The 19,620-nt window shown below is 48.0% G+C and overlaps 1 protein-coding gene across 1 annotated transcript in view; it reads left to right on the top strand.

Moving 5' to 3' along the window:
* The first annotated feature begins 632 nt into the window (after positions 1–632).
* LOC121093814 (cadherin-23-like) overlaps positions 633–19,620 on the top strand; it is a 67,483-nt gene continuing 48,495 nt past the window's right edge. Inside the window, exons 1-4 of the mRNA XM_040606687.1 lie at positions 633–677; positions 2,867–3,061; positions 6,244–6,372; positions 13,312–13,390. Coding sequence (XP_040462621.1) covers positions 633–677; positions 2,867–3,061; positions 6,244–6,372; positions 13,312–13,390 — 448 coding nt within the window. The remainder of the gene's footprint in view (positions 678–2,866; positions 3,062–6,243; positions 6,373–13,311; positions 13,391–19,620) is intronic.

The following is a 19,620-nucleotide window of genomic DNA, read 5'->3' on the forward strand; positions in this document are numbered from 1 at the left end:
GATGCTTTGGCGTAGATGTCTATGACTGTTTCCTAGGGCTAGCCAGATCTTTGCCCAGAGCTCATGTCCCACTCGTACAGCTTTTGCTGTCCCAGCCAACAAAGGGACCTGGTCAGCAAAGCTGTAAAATAAGGATAAAAATACAGTAATCGCCAAGTCAAAGCTCGGGCGGTATCTACAGGGGCTGGAGCTGAGAGCACCAAAGCTGGTGACCTCCATGTCCCTCCAGGCAGCTTCTCCTTTGGAAGGACGAGGAGATGAACTGTCTTCAAAGCCTGCTTTTGGGCTATTGTGTGAAATACAATGCCGGGGAAATCAAGCTCTCCTCTTTCACAGCCAACCGAGCAGCCCCATAATCACGGGTGACCAGAGCGGATTTGCATGTTAAAAGAAGTGGCTAGGGGCACTTAAAAAGAAGAGGGAAAGTATTCATCAAGTCCAGCTTTATCCTTATGAATATTATTGTTCCTGGGGACAATATACCCTAGACCTCATCGGTGCAACCCTGCATCTACTCTTTCGCTGCCTCTCCCCTCCTCCCCCTATTAATGGTTAATTTGTAATGCTCTTCGTCATGACATTGATATCCTGGTGGCTCTTGAGGAGGAATTTGAGAAGGCAGTTGTTGGAGCATGTGGACGGCAGCAAGTCGAAGCAGTGCCCTGGCAGCAGCGAGAGTAGGGCTGCAGGATGCTCTGGGGCTGCGCCCTGCTGATGATGGGTTGGGGGAGGCAGGTAGTCTAATGCTGGATGGGGAGATGCTCTAGTCCTGTCTGAGAAGATGTCTTGGGAATGCTCAGAAAGCAAATACCCATCACAACCCCCTATGAAGGGCTTCTCCACCTCAACTTGCCTCCCGAGCTGACTAAGTCCTAGTTCCTGAACAGTCTAAATACATGAGCCAGGATTAACGTGCTGTGTGTGTGGCACAAAGTCAAGGGCTTACATGGCAGTGGGGCAGATCTGGGTTAAGCATGCCAGAAAATGAGCAGTTGTAAGGCAAAGGGTAACAAACTGCGGGGACAAATGTGCTGGGGAGGATATAGTGTCTCCATCACTAGAAGGCTTTAAGGATGGGAATGATTTAGGTGTAGTGTGGGGAAAGGTTTCCCTTTTGAGGTCCCTTCTAGCTATATCTTTTATGCTTTTATGATTGCTGATCACAAAAAAACTTGAAGGTGCTTTAAAAAATAATCCTCAGGCCATGCCCTGTGAGGCTTGCTTTAGCAGCTTGATTTAGAGAGGGGAAAAAAAGAAAGAAAATGAAAAATCTAGGTGGGAACTGCAACCTCTCGCACCTTGGCAGAAGTGACACTGAAGTTAAGAAAGTGGAGTTTTGCTGGAGCCTGAGGCAAGCTTAGATATCAGGGTATCCCTGCAGTGCTGTGTGGCTGGATGAAAGGGCTGGGAGGCGTGAGGGACATGCGTGGATGAGTGTCCAGGGCCTGGACTCCTGAATGTGAGGTGTGGGACGTGCCCTGGGTTCCCTGCTCTGCCTGACCAAGCTCACAGAAAATCCTGTCACCTGCCTAGAAGGCAAGTTTCTGCTGGCCTGAGCCTTGCCAGGAGAAATTCGGATGCTTTTGTTCTGTTCTGGTGCCATCACTCAGTATTAAACCAGTTAAACTGAATCTCCTGAGTGCTGGTTTCTCATGCTTACCAGTGGAGGTGGTGGGCTGGGACAGTCTTGCTGAAGCCCTGGTTGTGGTTCACTGCAAACTGTGTGGTTCCCAAAAAAACCTGAACATGGCTCAGGCCGTTGCTCAGCTTTGGCCAAGTATTTGCAGGAGAAGCTCCACTGGGAAGCAGTACCCCATCTTCTAAGCTCTGCCTCTCCTCAAGTCTCCTTCTCAGCACTTCATGATACTACTGTATGAGATGAGGATGAATAATTTAATATGAATGAAGGTAACAATAAAACGCAGAAGCTTGGGAAGAGGTTTGCAGAAATAATCCATATTATCCTAACCGGCCCTAGCCAGCCACTGTCACATCCCACTTATGACCTTTGCTGTCTCCCTCCCAAGCTTTAGCTCTTTGTCAACCTTTAATGTGTCTGTGAACCTGTTACAAACATACGGACTTGCCCAAACAGTTGTGATCTGTGCGTACCTGCAGCCTGGGTTCCCGGCAAAGCCTTTTTGCTTGCAGTCTGTGCTTCTGCCTTTAGAGAGACAAGAATATGCATTTAAGATTTGCATAGGAACATGCAGCTGTTCCACCAAAAATGGATAATTGTTCTGCCTGCTGTGAAGTTAAACAATAAGAAGTGCCAAACTGCATTTGCCATTGCTGATTTTGTGCACTCAGCTGCATATTTTATGCATGTAGATTAGTTCCAGATTTATGACGATATAACTGTTAACGCCTGCGTTAATCGGGCCAGGTTGTAGTTGCTGTGGAAACTATAACTTTGAATTTTACGTAAAATTTTGTGTTGCATTTAATGCATTTATTTTTTTTTTTAAGCTCTTTTATATTTAATGCTTCATGGTGAAAACAGAGAGGGAATCAGCACTGAAAATAAAAGCACTTTTGGGCAGAAAACAAGTTTCAGCAAAGAGTATTTTTTCTGGAAAGTTGTGATGTCTGGGAAAATAAGGGTTTGTGATAGTGCCATCTTGACCACAGCTCTATAACTATTATTATAAGCATGTAACAACTATTATAGCTGCTGCAATACTGTAATAAAGAAAACAGCTGTACAACTTATAAATGTCCTGAAAATATAGGACTGAAGTTCTTGGGTGTCTATATATTCCTTTTGGTGGGCAAAGGAAATTGCTGATGTGCATTTGATGGGAAAACAGGATGATGCACAATTTTACCAGATATTTTTTATTATTATTTTTATTTTCATTTCCAGAATACACCAGTGGGCACTCCAATTTTCATAGTGAACGCCACGGATCCAGATCAGGGGGCAGGAGGCAGTGTGCTTTACTCCTTCCAGCCTCCTTCCGATTTCTTTGCCATTGACAGCGGCCGTGGCATCGTGTCGGTGATAAAGGAACTGGACTATGAAGTAACTCAGGCGTACCAGCTCCAGGTCAATGCGACGGTGAGTCTTATCCTGGCTCTGCTGCAGGGGAGGAGGTGTTTTGTGGAGGTACTGCAATGGGGAATGAGCTGCTGCTTACTTGTTTTGTTGCCCTGCTCTGGCATTTTCTCGGGCACATCCAGCATTTTCAAATTTAAAAAGTATGACAGCAGTGCGGTGCCTGGGTAGTTTTAAATCACTGCTGTGCACATTGTGGAGCACAGCTGCACCTCTCCAACAGCATCTCACGTGTGTCAGGCTGGAGCTCTGCCTAAAAGCAAGCAGATCATATGGTGAGGAAAGCCAGGGCATACAGACCATTAAATCCTCTGGTTCAATTCCTTGTGCATCGTGGCTTATTACAGGTGGATTCGCTTGTGTTAAACCCCCTGAGCCTCACTCAATGAAAGCTGAGTTCAGACATCAAGAGTTAAAATTCTGGTGGATAGAGGAAAAACCAAGATCTAGTTACAGTCAATACTGTCATACTGGGAAGGGATCCCTGGGAGATGTATGTCCAGGTAGCCACCGTGGCAAATTACTGTCCCACCTGAATGGGAAACTTCTTTCCTGGTGTCAAGTCTAGTGAGAGCTTGATAGGGAGCCTGCGAAGGAGGAGCACCGCACAAACAGGCGGTGGAAGGAGCAGAGGATGGTGAGATTCAGCCCTACAATATACCTGATCAACTCTGTGTTCAGGAGAGGGGGGGGAAACCCTTCCCGATCCCTCCAGGCAGCTGGCTAGAGCTCTTGAGCATGTGATTTAATCAAGATAATTTTCTTGATGCAGAACCACAAATGTCACAAGGACATGGAGGGCTGCGCGGGGCTGTTTTACTCTGCATGGCCACGGAGACTGGGCACTCACAGACTGCATGGCCATAGGCAAAGAGCTCAACCTTTCAGCCCAATCCCTGCGTGTTCCAGGCTGTGGAATTTTCCCTAGAAGCTTCTTTTTTTTTTTTTTTTTTTTCTGAAATGTACCTCATTGTGGTTTAAATACTCCAGTAATAAGAAGCCCTCTCTGTTGTTTGTTTCCTTATTGGTCTCTGTCACCAACATGCTTTCCCAAGGCATGCTGTTGAACTATCTGTCAGGTTAGAAAATGTGGGACCAAACACAAGCCCTGCTGGAAACGTGCTTTTTTTCCACGTGTCTGATTCTGGTTTCCTCAAGGACACAATGATGCCACCTTGGACCATCCAGCTCTATCTAGCCCCATATCCCAGGTGCAGTTACCAGCAAAGATAAAATGGGAGCATAACTGGTACTTGCTAATATACTCCTGGCTTCTAGTGATTTCCAGCTCAGGGAGTTCAAAGACTCAAATATTAAGTCTCTGAACTGGCCTTGATTGCAGCTGTGGGGACACCTCCTCAGTCCAGTCACAGGATGCTGCTAAGTTCTAGCAGAAAGGCAGGGAGAAGCCCCACGGCAAAGCTCTGCCTGGGAAGGAGGATGCGAGCTGCACCAGCACAGCAGGAGCTAGAAGATGAGTGCAGTGTCTTGCCTGCCTAAGGAAGAGTTTGCATGGTCCGGAGTGGGAACTGGGGAGATGGTGAATTCAGGGTGGCCGCAAGGGCTGCAAGAAGGGCTGTGGAGCCTTGATTCAAGGTAGGAGCCATTTCATCCCAGGGATGCAGGCAGCAAGAAGCTGGAAAAGGCAGCATGAGAGATGGTAGGTGAGGAAACTTGAAATGTGCTTGCTTTTCCAGTATTATCTGTAATACTTCAACCAAAATTTAAGAGGTGAAAGGGAGGGGGGAAAAAACATCATCTGAAGAAACGAAAGACTTCAACCTGATAACACTAACAGCAGAGTGAGAGTCGGAAATAAGCATCCATCCAGACCATAAACGCTGAGGTTGCAGGTTAAGAGGATAATGTACAAGCTGTGTTGTTGAATACGGTTTAAATTAACATTAATCTTGTGGCAATCAGTCCTTGCTGCTGTACAGAGCCATTTTGCAGAAGTGTGCAGTAACCTCTAATGGTCGCCTTTCACCACGATGCTTGATTAGGGGGTCAGAAGAGATTTATTTCCTTCCCTTCATGTGTTATCTCTTTGCTCCTACCCTTTTAGCAAAGGGCTGCGGGCATTAGGGTCACTTATGAGCACCCATGGGATGAGGCTCCAACAAGACAAACAGTGGCAGCAGGGTGCTGCCAGGACAAGCTGTTGGCAGTACGTACTGCTGTTGCTTTGGCTGCTGGAGAAGGGTCTTGCTCTGGGAAAGTGCTTGCAGCTCCCTCCTGCTGGGTTGTGATGGAGTGGGCATAAGGGAGGTGACACTTCTGCTCAGAGCGTTGAAGTGTTCAAGGGCCACTGGTGCTCACCATAAGATTGCTACGTGCTTGTGGCCTGGTTTGCAGAGCAGGGAGGATGACTCCCTGTCTTCCTGCAGCTGTGGAAGCAGCTTGGCTTGCGTTGAAAGGCAGCTCCTGGTTACTCTCCTGCCAATCTCTGCGCAAGGTGGGGAGGGAGAGGTCTGCAGCTTATTGGAGCCAAAACCATTAGCCCAATAGAAAGGACGTCGCCACTGTGAGGATGCATTTTGCAGTTCAGGTTTCCACTCCGCCTTCTGCACCAGAGCTGAGGCGTCCTGCGAAACCAGAAGCAGCACTTGGCATACATACCTCCTGCCAAAGCTCGGAGCAGCAAATACAGAAAAGAATAAAGCTGCAACTGCAAGGCAGCCCGCAGGGTTATGAAGAGCAGTGGAAACGTGGGGGAGCTGGTGGGCTTTGTCGTGTTCCAGCTGACAGAGCCCAAGCTGTGTGGAGGCCTCAGCGCTGGGGGGTATGGGATGCTCTGCCGTGATGTGCTGGTACGAGAGTCTGCTGGCAACCACACCTGGGTCGTACGGTGCAGAGGTACCGTAGACTGTATCTGTGTTTTGAGGGAATTTATATTTTTAAGTATATGTTGAACAGCATTGCTTCATTTTCACCCAAAATGTGATGAAAACTAAATTGGTGCTTTCTTTTAAAGGGCTAATGCTGGAATGAAATGGATATTGTATTTCAGCTTAGAAGGAGGTACAGTGAACAATAATTCCAGCAGGTAGCTTGAAAAAGAGATGATTACCTGGACTATTAAGTTCTGGTTGGATCAAAAGTTCTATGAGAGACTTGATGCTGTTAAATATTTCTATTCTGATAGAAATCCTTTTTCTCCCCACCGCAACCCTTGTTTTTTCAAGGACCAAGATAAAAACAAGCCACTGTCTACTCTGGCCAACCTGGCAATCACCATCACAGATGTGCAGGACATGGACCCCATCTTCATCAACCTGCCCTACAGCACAAACATCTACGAGAACTCACCTCCGGTAAGGGCTGCTGCTTCACTCTGGCGTGCTTGACCACGGTGTCACACCAGGGGCTGGACAGGGTGTGGGGTAGAAAGCACAAGGTGTCCCAAAAGAGCTGGAGGAGAATCTCCTCTTTGCAGAGAGATTCCTCCTTCCTTCCATCTGTCATAGGTTTGCATTTCTCTGCCTGATGTTTGTGACTTGAGTGCAAAGAGGAGCCCTGTTTCCATGCTGAAGTGCAAATGCTCTGAGCTGTGATATCTTAATGGCATCCAAAAAGAGGCAAACTTTTTTCTTTCTGAAATAATGTTTCAAGCCAGCTCCAACATATTCTGCCCTTTTTTAAAAAAGGGAGCCTAAGCGAGGAGGTTTAGGAAGTCTGAAACCAGAATAGGATGTTTTCCTAACCATTTTTTCTTAAGTTTAAAAAAGGTTTTATGTTGTTTTTAGCACACAGTCCCCCTATTCCCTCCCCACAGTGTATATGCATGCCATTTCTAATAGAAAACTTGAAGAAAAATGTAAAGGTTCCTGAAATGAGGCAGTTTTGAAAATGCCAGAATCATCAGCCGTTTCAGCACTTTGAGTATTTTCTCCCAGGTTTTGCCAAATTGATCCAATCATTTTAGTTCTTCTGAAACTCGGTTTGTCAGCAAACTCGCTGTTTGTGGAAAACGTCTCCCAGTCTCTAAATACAGCAGGGCTGGTTTTCCCCTGCAGTAGACAACAGGGAGCATGGTGGGCAGCTTCAGCTTTGGGAGCTGTTTACTCTGCTCCCAGCAAGGGTGCCCAGGACCTTCAGCCCAAGCACCAGCCCTACTCAGCAGCATCTGCCTTCCCAAGGCACGGCTGTGCATCCCATCGCTTTGTCTATAGGGCATATAGTTTTGTATATGGATGGAAAAACCTGTCCTAAAATCACGGTGTCATAGGCATCTGTACCACACGTGCATCCCATAATGTCTCTGGTGCACTGGATCCAAAACGCCTGGTGGCTCAGTTCGTGCGGTGGTGGGGGAACTCCAGCTTGCTTCATTTTATGCCTTTTTATTGACTTTGGAGCGAAATGCTGGCTCTGATGGCATGGAGAGTGCTGGATCAATAGGGCTGAGTCCTAGTGTCACAAATCCCATGGTCAGACAGCACGTTGCCTGTCTGCTGGCCCGAAGATCACCAAAAATGGCTTCGTGAATTACTTTCATGAAGTGAAAGTTTCAATGTGTTTTGATGCTGTTGAGATTAAGGAGTATTTCTGTAGTGGGCAGCACGACCTGCAGGGAAGAAAAAAATGCAGCTTAGATCACCCTTAAGTGGGGGCAAAAAAGCCTTATACAAAATTGTAGAAATAGAAGTCCCACAAGTATTGAAAATTACAGACTGCATCACCTTCGTGGAGTGACCTGGTATCCTGGAAATGGGATCTCTCTCAAATTAATGATATATGTTAAGGCCGAAGTTAATACACCGACAAGTACCACAGCTATTCCCCAAATGTACACTGTTTGCAGGAGGCAAAGCAGCAGATAATCGCTGTGTAACCTGAAATAGGAAATGAATGAAGGAGTGCTCACCAAGCTGTTAGCAGCTTGCTGACAGGTTCAGAGATTTTAATTTCTCTTGGCCCCATGTGAGGTCTCCAAAGGCGTTGAGCTATCCTAGATGGGCAGGTGCCAGCGGAGAGGAGGTAGACTGCTGAACATGGGCAGTGCTTTGGGTGGTATTGCTCTCTGGTTTGGACCCAAGGTCCCATCGTTCCTGGGAGAAATCTCCACTGCTGAAACAAGGACATGGTGTGCTATAGCAAGCTTGGGGTTTAGCGCGTGCGTTTTTGTCTCTCCATGGGAAGTCTTCTCATCAGCTCTGCCCTACCCGCCGAGGGAACCAGTCTGATGTGCGGTGGGGAAACTGTTACCCTGCAGAGTGGCTTGGGTACCGAAAGGGTAACAGCAAATCCGGGTGGGAATTCTGGCCTTGTCCAACTTCTGTCCAAAAACAGGCTTCCAGGTCAAGCCAACAGGCTGTAGGGCATCTGTGGGTAACGTTTGACCTGCTGTTGGGCTCAGCAGGTCAGAATGTGCCTGAGACATCCCAGCCCTGAATCTGCAGAGCGGAGACTTGCTGCTCCTCCCCGTGCCCGCTCTCAGTCTCTCTTGCCTCTTTTTATCTGTGGTGCACAGCATGTCTGTGTTCCTCTATCAGTGTATCAGGCAAGAATACCTCATCTAAAGTGTATACATTACCTAATAAAATCCTTCTTATTTGGGATTATTGCATCAAATTTTAATTTCCTCACTCGAGTAACAGCATGTCAGCCAGACCGTCAGTGAAGAGCCGATAGAAGGTGAAAAGAGTGGATAAACTGCAGCAAATTACCGCAAACAGATCTCTATCAGCCCTTTGACTGGAATTGACTGGAATTAAGAAGTGAGAAATGGGATTTTTTTTTGCCGTGGCAGCTTTCTGAAGCACTCCCCCCCACCCCCTCCTCCTCCTGCTGCAACACTGGGCTGCGCTTTGCCTTTCAAGTCCCTAATCCTGTAACAGAAGAAGAAGAAGAAGGGGTGGAGGGGGGTGAGAGAGGAAAGAAGTGCTGTTGTAGCTCTTCATTTTTCTCAGGCCGGGATCTGGTGGCATAATTTAGAAGCATTTGGGGCACATGCTTATTTGGACCCTGAGAAGAAAGGAATTTCTTATCGGGCAAAGGAAGAGGATGCAGCAGGGAGAGCCCCTGCTGCCCCTGGAGCTGTTGTATCTTCTTTCTTGATGCTGTTTATCATCCCAGCATGCCTCAGACATCTCTCCCAGGGCACCTGAGTGCAACAAAGCTGCTTGCAGCTGTGGCAAACCTTGGCGGCATTGTAGTTTTTCACCCTCAGTCTCTTTGGGTGTCTGTCCTCACGGTGGCTGTAGACCACATAGCATTGTTGATGTTCTCCAGAGAGGTTAGTAGCGGCTGGAGGAGAGGGGCCGTTTCTCCTCGCAGGGATGCTGTTGGTCTGATGAGCCCCTGCTTTTGGCCTTCAGCTGGTGCATGGTCCGAGCAGCATTGCAACTTCATTTTGGGGCTGCAAGAGGGGGGAGCCACTTGTGAAGAGGCAAACTGGGGCCTGTGAAAGTGTGCTTCGTCTCACAGGGAGCCGTGCGAAGGCAAGAGGGGGAGCAGACCCATTGGCACTTGGTCCCCAGACCAGCAGTTGTATTCCCTTGCATTAGCGTGGTACAGATATATGTCAAGTATCATTAAAACAGTTTTAATTCTTCAGCACCATCCCCCTCCTCCTCAAAAACTCCTTGGGCTGAAGAAATAATGTAGAATCAGTGCTATTTTTGCCCTAGAGTCTCAATAGCTCCGAGTTAATTCTTTCTTACAATATTTCTAGCCCATCAGTGTGAACACTTTATTAAAAGCTCAGGGTTTTATTAAAAAAGGATTGATTTACCCCTGCCCCTCTTCAAAAAAAAACCCTCAGATTTTGTTTGGATAATGTGCCATTCTTTATTTTCTTTGCCTTTTTTTTTAAGCATAGGCTTTTCCAGATTATTACTTTTCTAAACCTTCTTCCTCCTTCCCTAGAGGGAGAAAGTTATTCTGTTCTGGTGCTTTGGTCTATACCTGCCAGCAGAGTCTTTTCCTTGCAGCCCCCGTTGTCTGTGGTAGGTAGGTGAGTTGTTACTTGTTTTAAGAAATGTCACGGATATTTGGGAGTTTAAGAGCTGCAGGTTCATGCCACAAATACCTGGGGTGAGCCCTGGGCAGAGGAGCTGTTTGCACTGGAAGTCAGCTTGGGGTTTCCGTGAGTAAGTGGAAGCCTTGCCAGATGGGTTCGGCTAGAAACAGTGGGAGGGTCCCCTCCAGTTTAGGGGTGCAGTTGACTGCCTTAGGGAGCCAGGGCACAGAATCTCCTGCCCTTGCCGTGCCAAGACCTAGATAGCAAAAGGAATAGTGTTGTGGTCCAATATGATTTTTTCCAGAAATTGGAAATTGTTGAGATGTGGTTGGTGAGAGGTCAGTCTTTGCCATCGTGGTATGGCCATGATCAAGGGTTTGTTTTGGTTTGGGGTGTTTTCCTGTTTCTAGTTTTTTCCTCTCTGGTTAGTTATCTCTGCTGGTACAGTGGGCAAGGTGCTTCATGATCATCACAGGTACTAAAAGATTAGTATAGCATTGTATAGTGTCGTGTTTTGTGTCACATCGTCTCACTCCAACACATGCTGAATGAGACTACTCCTGCTGACTGTGCCCCAAGGCTGTCTTCATCAGTTGTTACCACCCACTACACAACCAGTAATTGCCACCAGCAACATGGATAAACATTGTGCCTATCCTGTGGCACTTGTTGAGATTCTTCCCCAGAAGGCTCAGGATTGATCCTAAGCACTGTGTAGATGCTCAGGGAAGGTGGGATCTGCCAGTCTTGGGATATTGCAAGACTTGTGAAGGAGCTGGCAGGAAGGATGGAAATCAAGCAAGATGTGAAGAGGTGACCAGGTCTCTGACATTGCCGTGGTTCTAGGAGGCAACATCCACAAATGGAAGGGAGCTCAGCTCCACTCCAGCACATGTTTCTTAGTCACTGGTGAGGTGTGGCTCATCCCCAGGCGGGGCTGGTGAAGGGGCTTGTGGAGGAGGAGACACACAGGGCTGTAAGGAGAACATGGAGACACAGTCTTGAAAACCAGCAGCATGGAAGCCATCATCACGGGCTTGCCCAGGACCACGTGAACCTTAGCATGCTCTCTAGCAGCCCTCATTCTTGCGCTCAGATGTCTGGATAATTTCTTTCCTATGGATGTCTTTATGGCACACACTACTGAGATACCTGAATGAGACTGCTCTCTCCTACCCTCCCAAACTTTCCCTGCCACAACATCTGTGCTTACCCTTTTATCTCTCCCAGCAGCCCCTTCCCTTAGCTCCTATGGGAGGGACCTTTGCCCACAGATAAAGTGGCCACAACATCGTCGGGCTGATTGCTATTCCCCAGCCATAGCAGGAGCCCTGCCTTCTCCTGAAGCTGCCTTCCCTTTGAAATGTGCCGCACGGCAGGCGACACTTATCATTCTGTGCCGCTCCCTCGCTTTTTGACAGGAGATGAGTGAGCTGTCAGATGGACCAAGCGCCTTCACCCACCGCCTCTGCCACAGAGGAGCTCTCACTTTGCCAGGGAGCAGAGAGGGGCTCACGCCTGCCCCATGGGGATGGCAGATTAAAGTGTGCTGGGGTAGAGCACACTGGACTGCATGCCTATTCTTTTTTCCCCCTCCACTTTGCCTTGCCCTCCTTTCCATGTCCCTTGTTCTGCTTTCCCACCTCCTCCTTTCCAGTTTTTTCTTGTGCTTTTTATCTATTCTTGCTCCTTTGGAAAGCACGGTTACTGTCAGTGATTTAGAGGCTCTCCAGTGGCTGCTGAGCCTCGCCAGCCGAGTGCTGCTCAAAGGCCAGTGACCTGGGATTTATGGCTAATGTTCTCTGTTAATAACATGGATTTACTTAAGGAGTCCATTGAAATACCCTCGGACATCAAGGAATGGGCAGTCTGCCTGGGCCCAGGAGCCGCCTTTATGGCCAGCAGTGGCCAAGCATCTCCACTGAGCCCACAGGGGCATGGCTCTGAAAGCAGGGGAAGATAGCAAGTCCCCGCTTTCCACTGGCGATGTTTCTGCAGCAGCTTTGCCTTTGGCCTTCAACTGATGGATTGCAGGGCAAATGCAACACTGCTGTCCCACTGTGCTCCTTCATTAGATATGCAAACGTCTCTGTTGACATTTCCTTTGAGGGCAAAAAAAGCCCCGACAAACCTTGCTTCTTTTCTCACTGTTATTAAACCAATGAAAACAGGAACAGCTGAGCTGTAAATTTTTTCATGCTACATTAATTATGTGCATGTGCATGTGTTTTTATTCACATGGGCTCACTGCAGTGCAGTGGGGGAAGTACGGCTTACAGAGTTGACATAAGCACATGATGTTTGCATTTAAAGAACTCAATAAGAATTTTGGGTCAGTTTTATGTTTTTCATTGGTCTGGGGGGGGGACTTTTGGCCTTGTGGACCTTTCTGCTGGGCTATAAGAAACAGGTCTGTCACGCAGGATGAAGGATGAGCTGGGTGAGCTGGCAGCTGCAGGAGCTCCTGTCTGTGGGCAATCCCCTGTTCTCAGCATCTGTCTAACCCTCCTCCTGCTTAAAGGTTTCGATTCAAATCTCTGCAGCTTGCTTAGCTACACAGCTGGATGCCGATGGCCAGTGTGAGTGTCCCTTGTTGCCTGGCATGCCTCATTTGAAGAACACAGGGGGAGAAGAGGAGCAGTTGAAACTGGGAAGCCAGCAGTAGATCAAACTGGTGTAGCAGCCAGTGCTGAAGGTCATGGTGAGAGGGAATTGTTGCCTTTGGTTCTCAAGGGACTATAGAGTGAAAAACTCTGTGGCAGAGGAGCATATGCTTTTGCCCGTGTAGCTGCGATGCTGTGAGGAGGCATGTCCTGGCTTTGGCAATGCTGCACCTTCAGTTCCTCCTTCCTCTTCTTCCTCTAGCACTGATAGCTGTGCTTATCACACTGACCTTGCTTCAAATCCTCCTCCTCTGGGCAGGGGATGAGCAGCACAGTCTGGTGGTGCTCTTTCCAGTCCCTACAGAGACGTGCCCTCGTACAAACCTAACGCAGAGTCAAGCTCATCCTGCTCAGTGGTTCAGTTAGAAGACATGTTGTCCTGGTCATGCCTTCAGCATCACCAGCTGCATCCTGGGGCGGGTTAGCAGAGTTTTGCAACTTGCACAAGAGTGATGAGCCATAAGCCTGAACTGCCCCAAGAGGCAGGTGATGCAACTTTTCTGTGACATGCCTTGTCCTTGGACAGGTTTTCCTAAGCCCAAGGTAAAAGGTGCCATGCCTTGGTAGGGAGCCCCAGCAGTGCTTGGTCAGCGTGGCTGTTAACGTGTTCTCCGCTCCCTCCCCAGGGTACCACCGTGCGGATGATAACAGCGATCGACCAGGACAAGGGCCGTCCCCGTGGCATTGGCTACACCATCGTCTCGGGTAAGTCATGGGGGGACGCAGTGGGGAGCCCAACAGGGCTGGGTGGAGGATGGAGCCCTGCAGTAAGTCTTTGTACGTTCCCTGCCTGGGAAATCATATTTGGCTAAGTTTTTCCTCGGCTGTACTGCTTGCTGTTCTGATTCAGCATTGCTAATTACTGTAGTCTACTGCTATGGCTGAAAGCTTTTACGCTTCTGAAAAGCCTTCTCTGCGTTCAGCGCTGTCAGAGCACCTCGTTTATGGCATCTCCCTTTCCTCAAACAGCTGATGTTATTTGTAAAAAATTTGACAATATCCGATAGTGAGACCTTTCAGGCCTAATGATGAGGCACAAGCAGCTCCGCTTCACACAACGCCATGGAGGAGACCTGTAAAGAGCTGGGTGTAAAACTCTCACTGGCGGTGCAGTGGTTATTGTTTAGGGAGAGAATGGGACTGATTACGAGCTGAATGGCTCCTGGTAGTTTCCGCAGTGTTTCCCAAAAGCTTCCATGCTGAGGGCTGGCCTCCCAAAGCATTGCCAGTGCTTTGCAAGCTGGGAGGCAGGGGGGCTAGAGAATGAAGCTTAATTAAAGCGGTGGAGGGTTTCTGCCTTCTGACAGGTACATGTGATAATACTGCCTTTGCGAACTGGCTCTGAAGCCTGGGGAACCCTTCCCAGCATCTGTGGGTAGCTTGCTAAAACTGGTGTAGCCAGACACCTGTGGATCCTTGCTGGGCGATGCTTGGCTCCTTTGGGTCCATAGATTGTGGGTGACTTCTGATGGTAAAAGAGCCAGGCGCAGGGCAGGGTGGTCTGTGCAAGTGTTTCCAGATAAAATATAGCTGCATTCTGGAAAGGTCAATTTTTGGAGCTGGACCCATCTTGTTTTAAGATGCCTTGAGGTCAGCGAGCCCCTGCCATATTCAAGGCAGACTTGGATTCTTCCTGTCCTGCGCTTGGGTGCTGCTTTGGTGGGGCTGTGCCCCAGGAACAGGCTAGTCAAGTTAGCCCAGGAGTGAGGGACCAGCTCGGTGGGTCTGGGTTGTAACTCTATTTCTGGCATTTATTTGGGGAGCGGATCTTCACAGCAAGAAATGGCAGCAGTGCCTCCTCTCCTCGCTGTGTCACGTGCTTTGGGTGCTGGCTGGCAGCTCCTTTGAGCTACACGTGCAGAAATAATTTCCCAGTTTCTCTTCCTTAAAGCCCAGCTATTTCAAATGTTCTTTTAATGAACCTCCAGGGTCAAGGTGATTTCACTCTGACTTTCAAGTCCACTGATCCCAACTGCAAGTATCCAGGTCAGTCTGCCTTTGAAGATGCAAGGATTATTTATTCCTCTTAATTCCCCCTGCAATTTATTCTAATGTTCCCCCGGCATGAATTAAGTGAGAGATTCCCCCCCAGCTGTGGGTATCAACTGGCCAAAGCACAGAAGGGACTTTCTTTTGGCTGACACAGGCCCTTTTTCAAGGGAGACTGAAATCTCAAGCTAATTTTGCAGAGGCCACTGAACTACTGTAAAGATGGTAAAAGCCTTCAGCTTACAGCAGCCTCACCTAGCTCAAAGCCTGAAGATGGTTAGCAGCTGGGAAAATCACTCTTGTCTTGTTCATACACCTTCCTTTGCGTATCTGCTGGTGGCCACTGCCGCTGTTTCTGTTTCAGTATGGGTTATGTTGTAGGTATCTAACTTTCCTTTTTCAGCACTGGTGCAATACAAACAGCTCTGAGTTTCCAGGAGCCTTTATTTGACGGCTTAAACCTTTTTAAACAGAAGAAAACATGCAGACTATAGAGGGTTAATTTGCTAAATGTATTAATCCACTCATGGTCACAACAGGCTTTCTGCTTATCCAGTGGTCAAGGAATCAGGAAAACAAAACTTTGGACCCTGGATTTTTACCTGCAGTGTTCATGCATGCTCTTATTGTCACGTCTGTCTTTGTTTTTCCTGCGAAATAGTCATGATGTCCCTTTGTGAGCATCCCCCACATAGTGCCAGGGTAGCTGTCAGGCTGGCCATTGTGGCCAGGCAGGCAGGATGGTGGAAGGGAGCCAGGCATGCTCCAGGAGCCTGGTGGTGGTGGGGTGTGGGGTGACAGGCAGGCAGATCAGTGCAAACAGCCTCGCATCTGCTTGCATATGCCAAGAGCTTAATCCCTGCTCCCGGTCCTGCCTGGTGGGGGGCAGCTCTCATATCGGAGAATCAGGCAGAACACATCAAAGAGTGATTAAACTGCTTTGCATTATTTATTTATTTTTTTGCCCAAACATGAGAATTGCAGAGTATTTTTGTAACTGGCCGGGAGTCCTTCTCCTGACTGCACCAGCACCTTGCAGAGCAGTGGTGCTGGGAAGGATCAGCCTGTGGATGGACTGAGGGACAGCTGCAGACACTTGCTGTCGCCTCCTGCCCATCCTCACCCCGCCTCCAGCTTAAGGCAGAGGTTTCCAAAATCCCTGAAGCCAGGCTTCAGGATGCTTTGCTTCCACCTTGAATTGAGTTTGCTGCCAGAGCCGGAGTTCTCCAGCTTTGTTCAGCTGCCGGACTGTGGCCAAGGTGCATGGCTGAGGGCAAATTTTAAAGAAAACATGGTTGTGGGGCAACCAGGTTTTTTTCTGAAGTCAGTAGGGCTGTGAGCGCCTCTTCCACTCTGCTTAAGGCATTCTCTTATACTTTCCATGATTTGCTGCTTGCTTTTGAAAGAAGATGTTACCTTTTGAAGTCTGAGAGTCCAGACACAGGAACCAGTAGCTAGTGTGCTTCCAAAATCCTGTTCACCTAAGGCAAGTGATTCTTTTTTGGTAGGCAGGTAAAGCCTAATTAATTTATCATTATCCTCAATCACAATGGTAAAGGTTAGTGAGCAGATTTTGTGCCTGAGCTGGTAAATTTTTATGACAATTTTGCAAAAAAATGGCCTAACATATGGGAACGGGGAAGCAAATTAAATTAGAAACTGACTGTATGCAAAAGTGAAAGTGGCTGGTGGAGGTCTTAATTATACCTGGCTCTTCAAGCTCCTTTCTGTGAGGGGAGATGGTGGTGATGCTGTTCCCGTTTCACAGCTGGGATGGATGCTGCCTCTGCCCAGCTGCCCCAGGTCTTTGGGCACAGGGCTCGCATGTGGCTGGTCAGATTTTACCATCTGGGGTTGAATATACAGCAGTGAGAGAGCTAGAAAGCAGCCCTAGCCATTTGTCATTCCTTTGGTATTAATATCTAAAGCATTGGTATGATTTGGAGGTGGGGTATAAAATTTAATTTGGAATTGCCGGTGTCCTATTCAGCTCTATCCCTCGGGTAGCTGAGCCTCGGGATATACTGCAGCAGCTCTTATTTATACAGCTATCTCCAGCACAAGGTCCTTCTGTGGCAGGAAAACAATAAAACTAAAAGATTAACCATAACCACATAAAATAAGACTTAAGATCTAACTTTATGCTGCCAGCTTACAAAGCTGTTAAGCCTGAAATAATGGAGGGGCACTGATCTAGCGGTGTCATGGCTTTGGCTAGTTGTCCTGCCAGGGATGAGCCTGCCTGCTGCCTGCCTGCACTGGGAATCATTTCCATGTCTTATAGGGTGAAGCCATTCAGTTGTTCCTCCTCCTTCCTTTCAATCTGAGGTTTCAGCCCCACGTATACCTGTGCTTTTTCGACCCGCACTTTGCCAGGAGTGGGATCGCTGCCCTGCAGAAGGCCATTTGGAAAAGAAATCCAAATGGTGGCCTCACGATTCAAGCCCCTTGTGCGACAGGCTGGTTGGTGCCGGGGCTGTCGTGGCTCCAACCGGTGTTTCTGCTGCTTTTCTCAGGTGTAAAGGAGGGTGCAGGCAGCAGCGGCCAGTGCTCTGCAAAGCCCTCCCTCCTCATTCCCTGGCTGCTTTGACAGGTTGGAGATGCTCAGCTGCTGAGGTCAGGACTCTGTTTGAAGGACAGATAATTAATCCAGCAAAGTAATCCACAGTTCCTTTTTGGCAGATTTATGGAGATAGCCTCTGTACCGGGGACTCTGCCTCATCATCTTTCATTTCCCAGGCAAAGCGAGTGTCTTGTTGTATAACACGACCTGTTCTAGATAAGGCTTTTCATTTAGGGGAACTCTCTGGTCTAACAGAGATTGATTTTCCCATTGGAAATCGGAGAGGCCCGGTGCTCTCAGCAGGATCAGGCCTGCAGACGGCAGTGTGTTTTCACATTTGCTGCTGCTGCACATTGCCTGGGTTGTGGGGAATCCTTTGGCTCTTTGAGAGGAGGATTTTCCTCGTGAATTAAATGGCAGTTTAATTAATAGGCAGAAGGGGACTTTGGCCTGCGAGTCCTTGTTAAGAAAATATATTGTAAGATTACAGTCTCGCACTTTGCTCACCAGCAGCAAACCTTGGGTTTCATTTATTTCCAGGACAGTCAGGAGGCTTCATGTCTCCTGGCACGAAGATGTGAAGGTGACCTGTGCAACTTGGGCAGGCATCAAAAGGTTAAACCAGAGGAAAGGGTCCTGGGGCTCTGCAAGATGCCTGAACTTCAGTCTCTGCCTGCCTGACATGTTTCAGGTGTGGTGATGGATGGGCAATGGGAGATTGCACAAAGGCAATCCATACGTCCTTCCTGAGGCTTGGAAAGTCCTGCAGGGGAAGAGAGGGGAGGGAGTGTGGGGCTTTTGGTCCTCAGGGCTCTTCACAAACCCTTAGGGATTTTTTTCCCACCCCCACAAAGTTGATTGTTTTAGGAGACTGATGCTATTTCTGGCAAAGCATTCTCGTGCATCCCAAGGGAAGCATGAATTAAAAATCATTATTTGCACAACATAATAGAAGCGTGAGTTACCAAAGCAAGAGGGAAATGTGTCTGAAAAGAGTTGTTCTTTGTCTGTCTTCTGGTTTTCCTGCTAAGGAATAAAATATCATATATATATTAAAAAATGTAAAAATCAGTGCAGTAGCTCTCAGACCATGTTTCACATGGTCTTAACAGATCTGGAGTCCCCCACTGCCTGCCTTTTGGAAGCACAGCACAAGCCCTTGAGGTAAGGTTAAGTGGCCGAAGAGCTCTCCCAGCCCTTAGCTGCTGGCACATCCCTTCACATTTTGACCTGACTTAATAAAGCAGGCAGGGCGAAGCAAACCACTTCCCTGAGTCCCTTAAACTGGACATCAGAGAGCATCCTTGGAAACAGGACCTGCTAATTTAAATATTCCATTGCCAGTTGGCCTACACCGCACCGGCTTTTTCCCCCCATTTGGATCACTCGGAGAACTACTAGGGTGTTAAAGTCCTCATAAATTACACCTGCTGGGAGGGCCTTCCAGGGTGATTTAAAGGCAGTCATCATAGCAGAACATTTCTGTAGGAGGACATGCTGATGGGTGGAAAAGTGCTTCACACAGAGTTATTCATCAAAGGCTGTTTTTCCCACCCTGCCAATGCAAGGGGATGAGACAGCACAAAGAGATGGTGGCCGTGGCCACAGCCCTCTTTTCTTGGCTCGGTTGCTCCCCATCTTCCTCGCCTCTGCTAATGATGCTTCATCGTCAAGCTGGCATCTTGCTTTGGCTCCCTGGCAATCCAGAAATCACTGGAAAGAGAGATGGTTGGGATAATGGTTTGCATGGCAGGTGATTCCCCAGCAAATGGCCTTGAGTAATTAAAACTATACATTCCTGTTTATGTGTAAATATGAAACAAAAGCATATTTTTGGTTTAATTTCTGAGACTTCCTGTTTAACTTCCTGGGATTTAATGTGTATTCAAGGTGTTGGCAACTGTTGGAGAAGAATGAACTATGCTATCTCCGTTCGTGTTGGGGCTAGAGAAAGCAACTGGTTCTGAGATGTTTTCTTAACAGAAGATTTTTCTGGAAGGTGTCGAGCCTGGAGATGTGGGGTTTATGTTAAAAGCTGATTCAGACTTGTTACCGGGCATATTACAGCATACTCCTTTCATGTTCTTTCTGACGAGTCTGCCTACTGCTGTGGGAGAGGCAGGAGAGGTGATTTGTGGGGGTCTCAAGCCAGCCCAGGCACAGTAGCTGTTAAGAAAGTGCCAATTTTATGTGTATGCATCCTTGGGATGCAGGCTGAGAGTGTGTTCTGCAACTGCTGCTCCGAGGTAGTGATGCCTGGCAGCTTGGACCAGCCCGTTCTGTCTGGGAATGCACACTGCCTTCTGCACCGTATTTATTAGGACAAAATCCTCTGCAAGCTCAGGTGGAAGGTTAAAGTGTTGCGTTTACAGAAATGAGTGAA

This window comes from Falco naumanni, chromosome 9 (assembly GCF_017639655.2).
Source record: "Falco naumanni isolate bFalNau1 chromosome 9, bFalNau1.pat, whole genome shotgun sequence".
Taxonomy (NCBI): Eukaryota; Metazoa; Chordata; class Aves; order Falconiformes; family Falconidae; genus Falco; species Falco naumanni.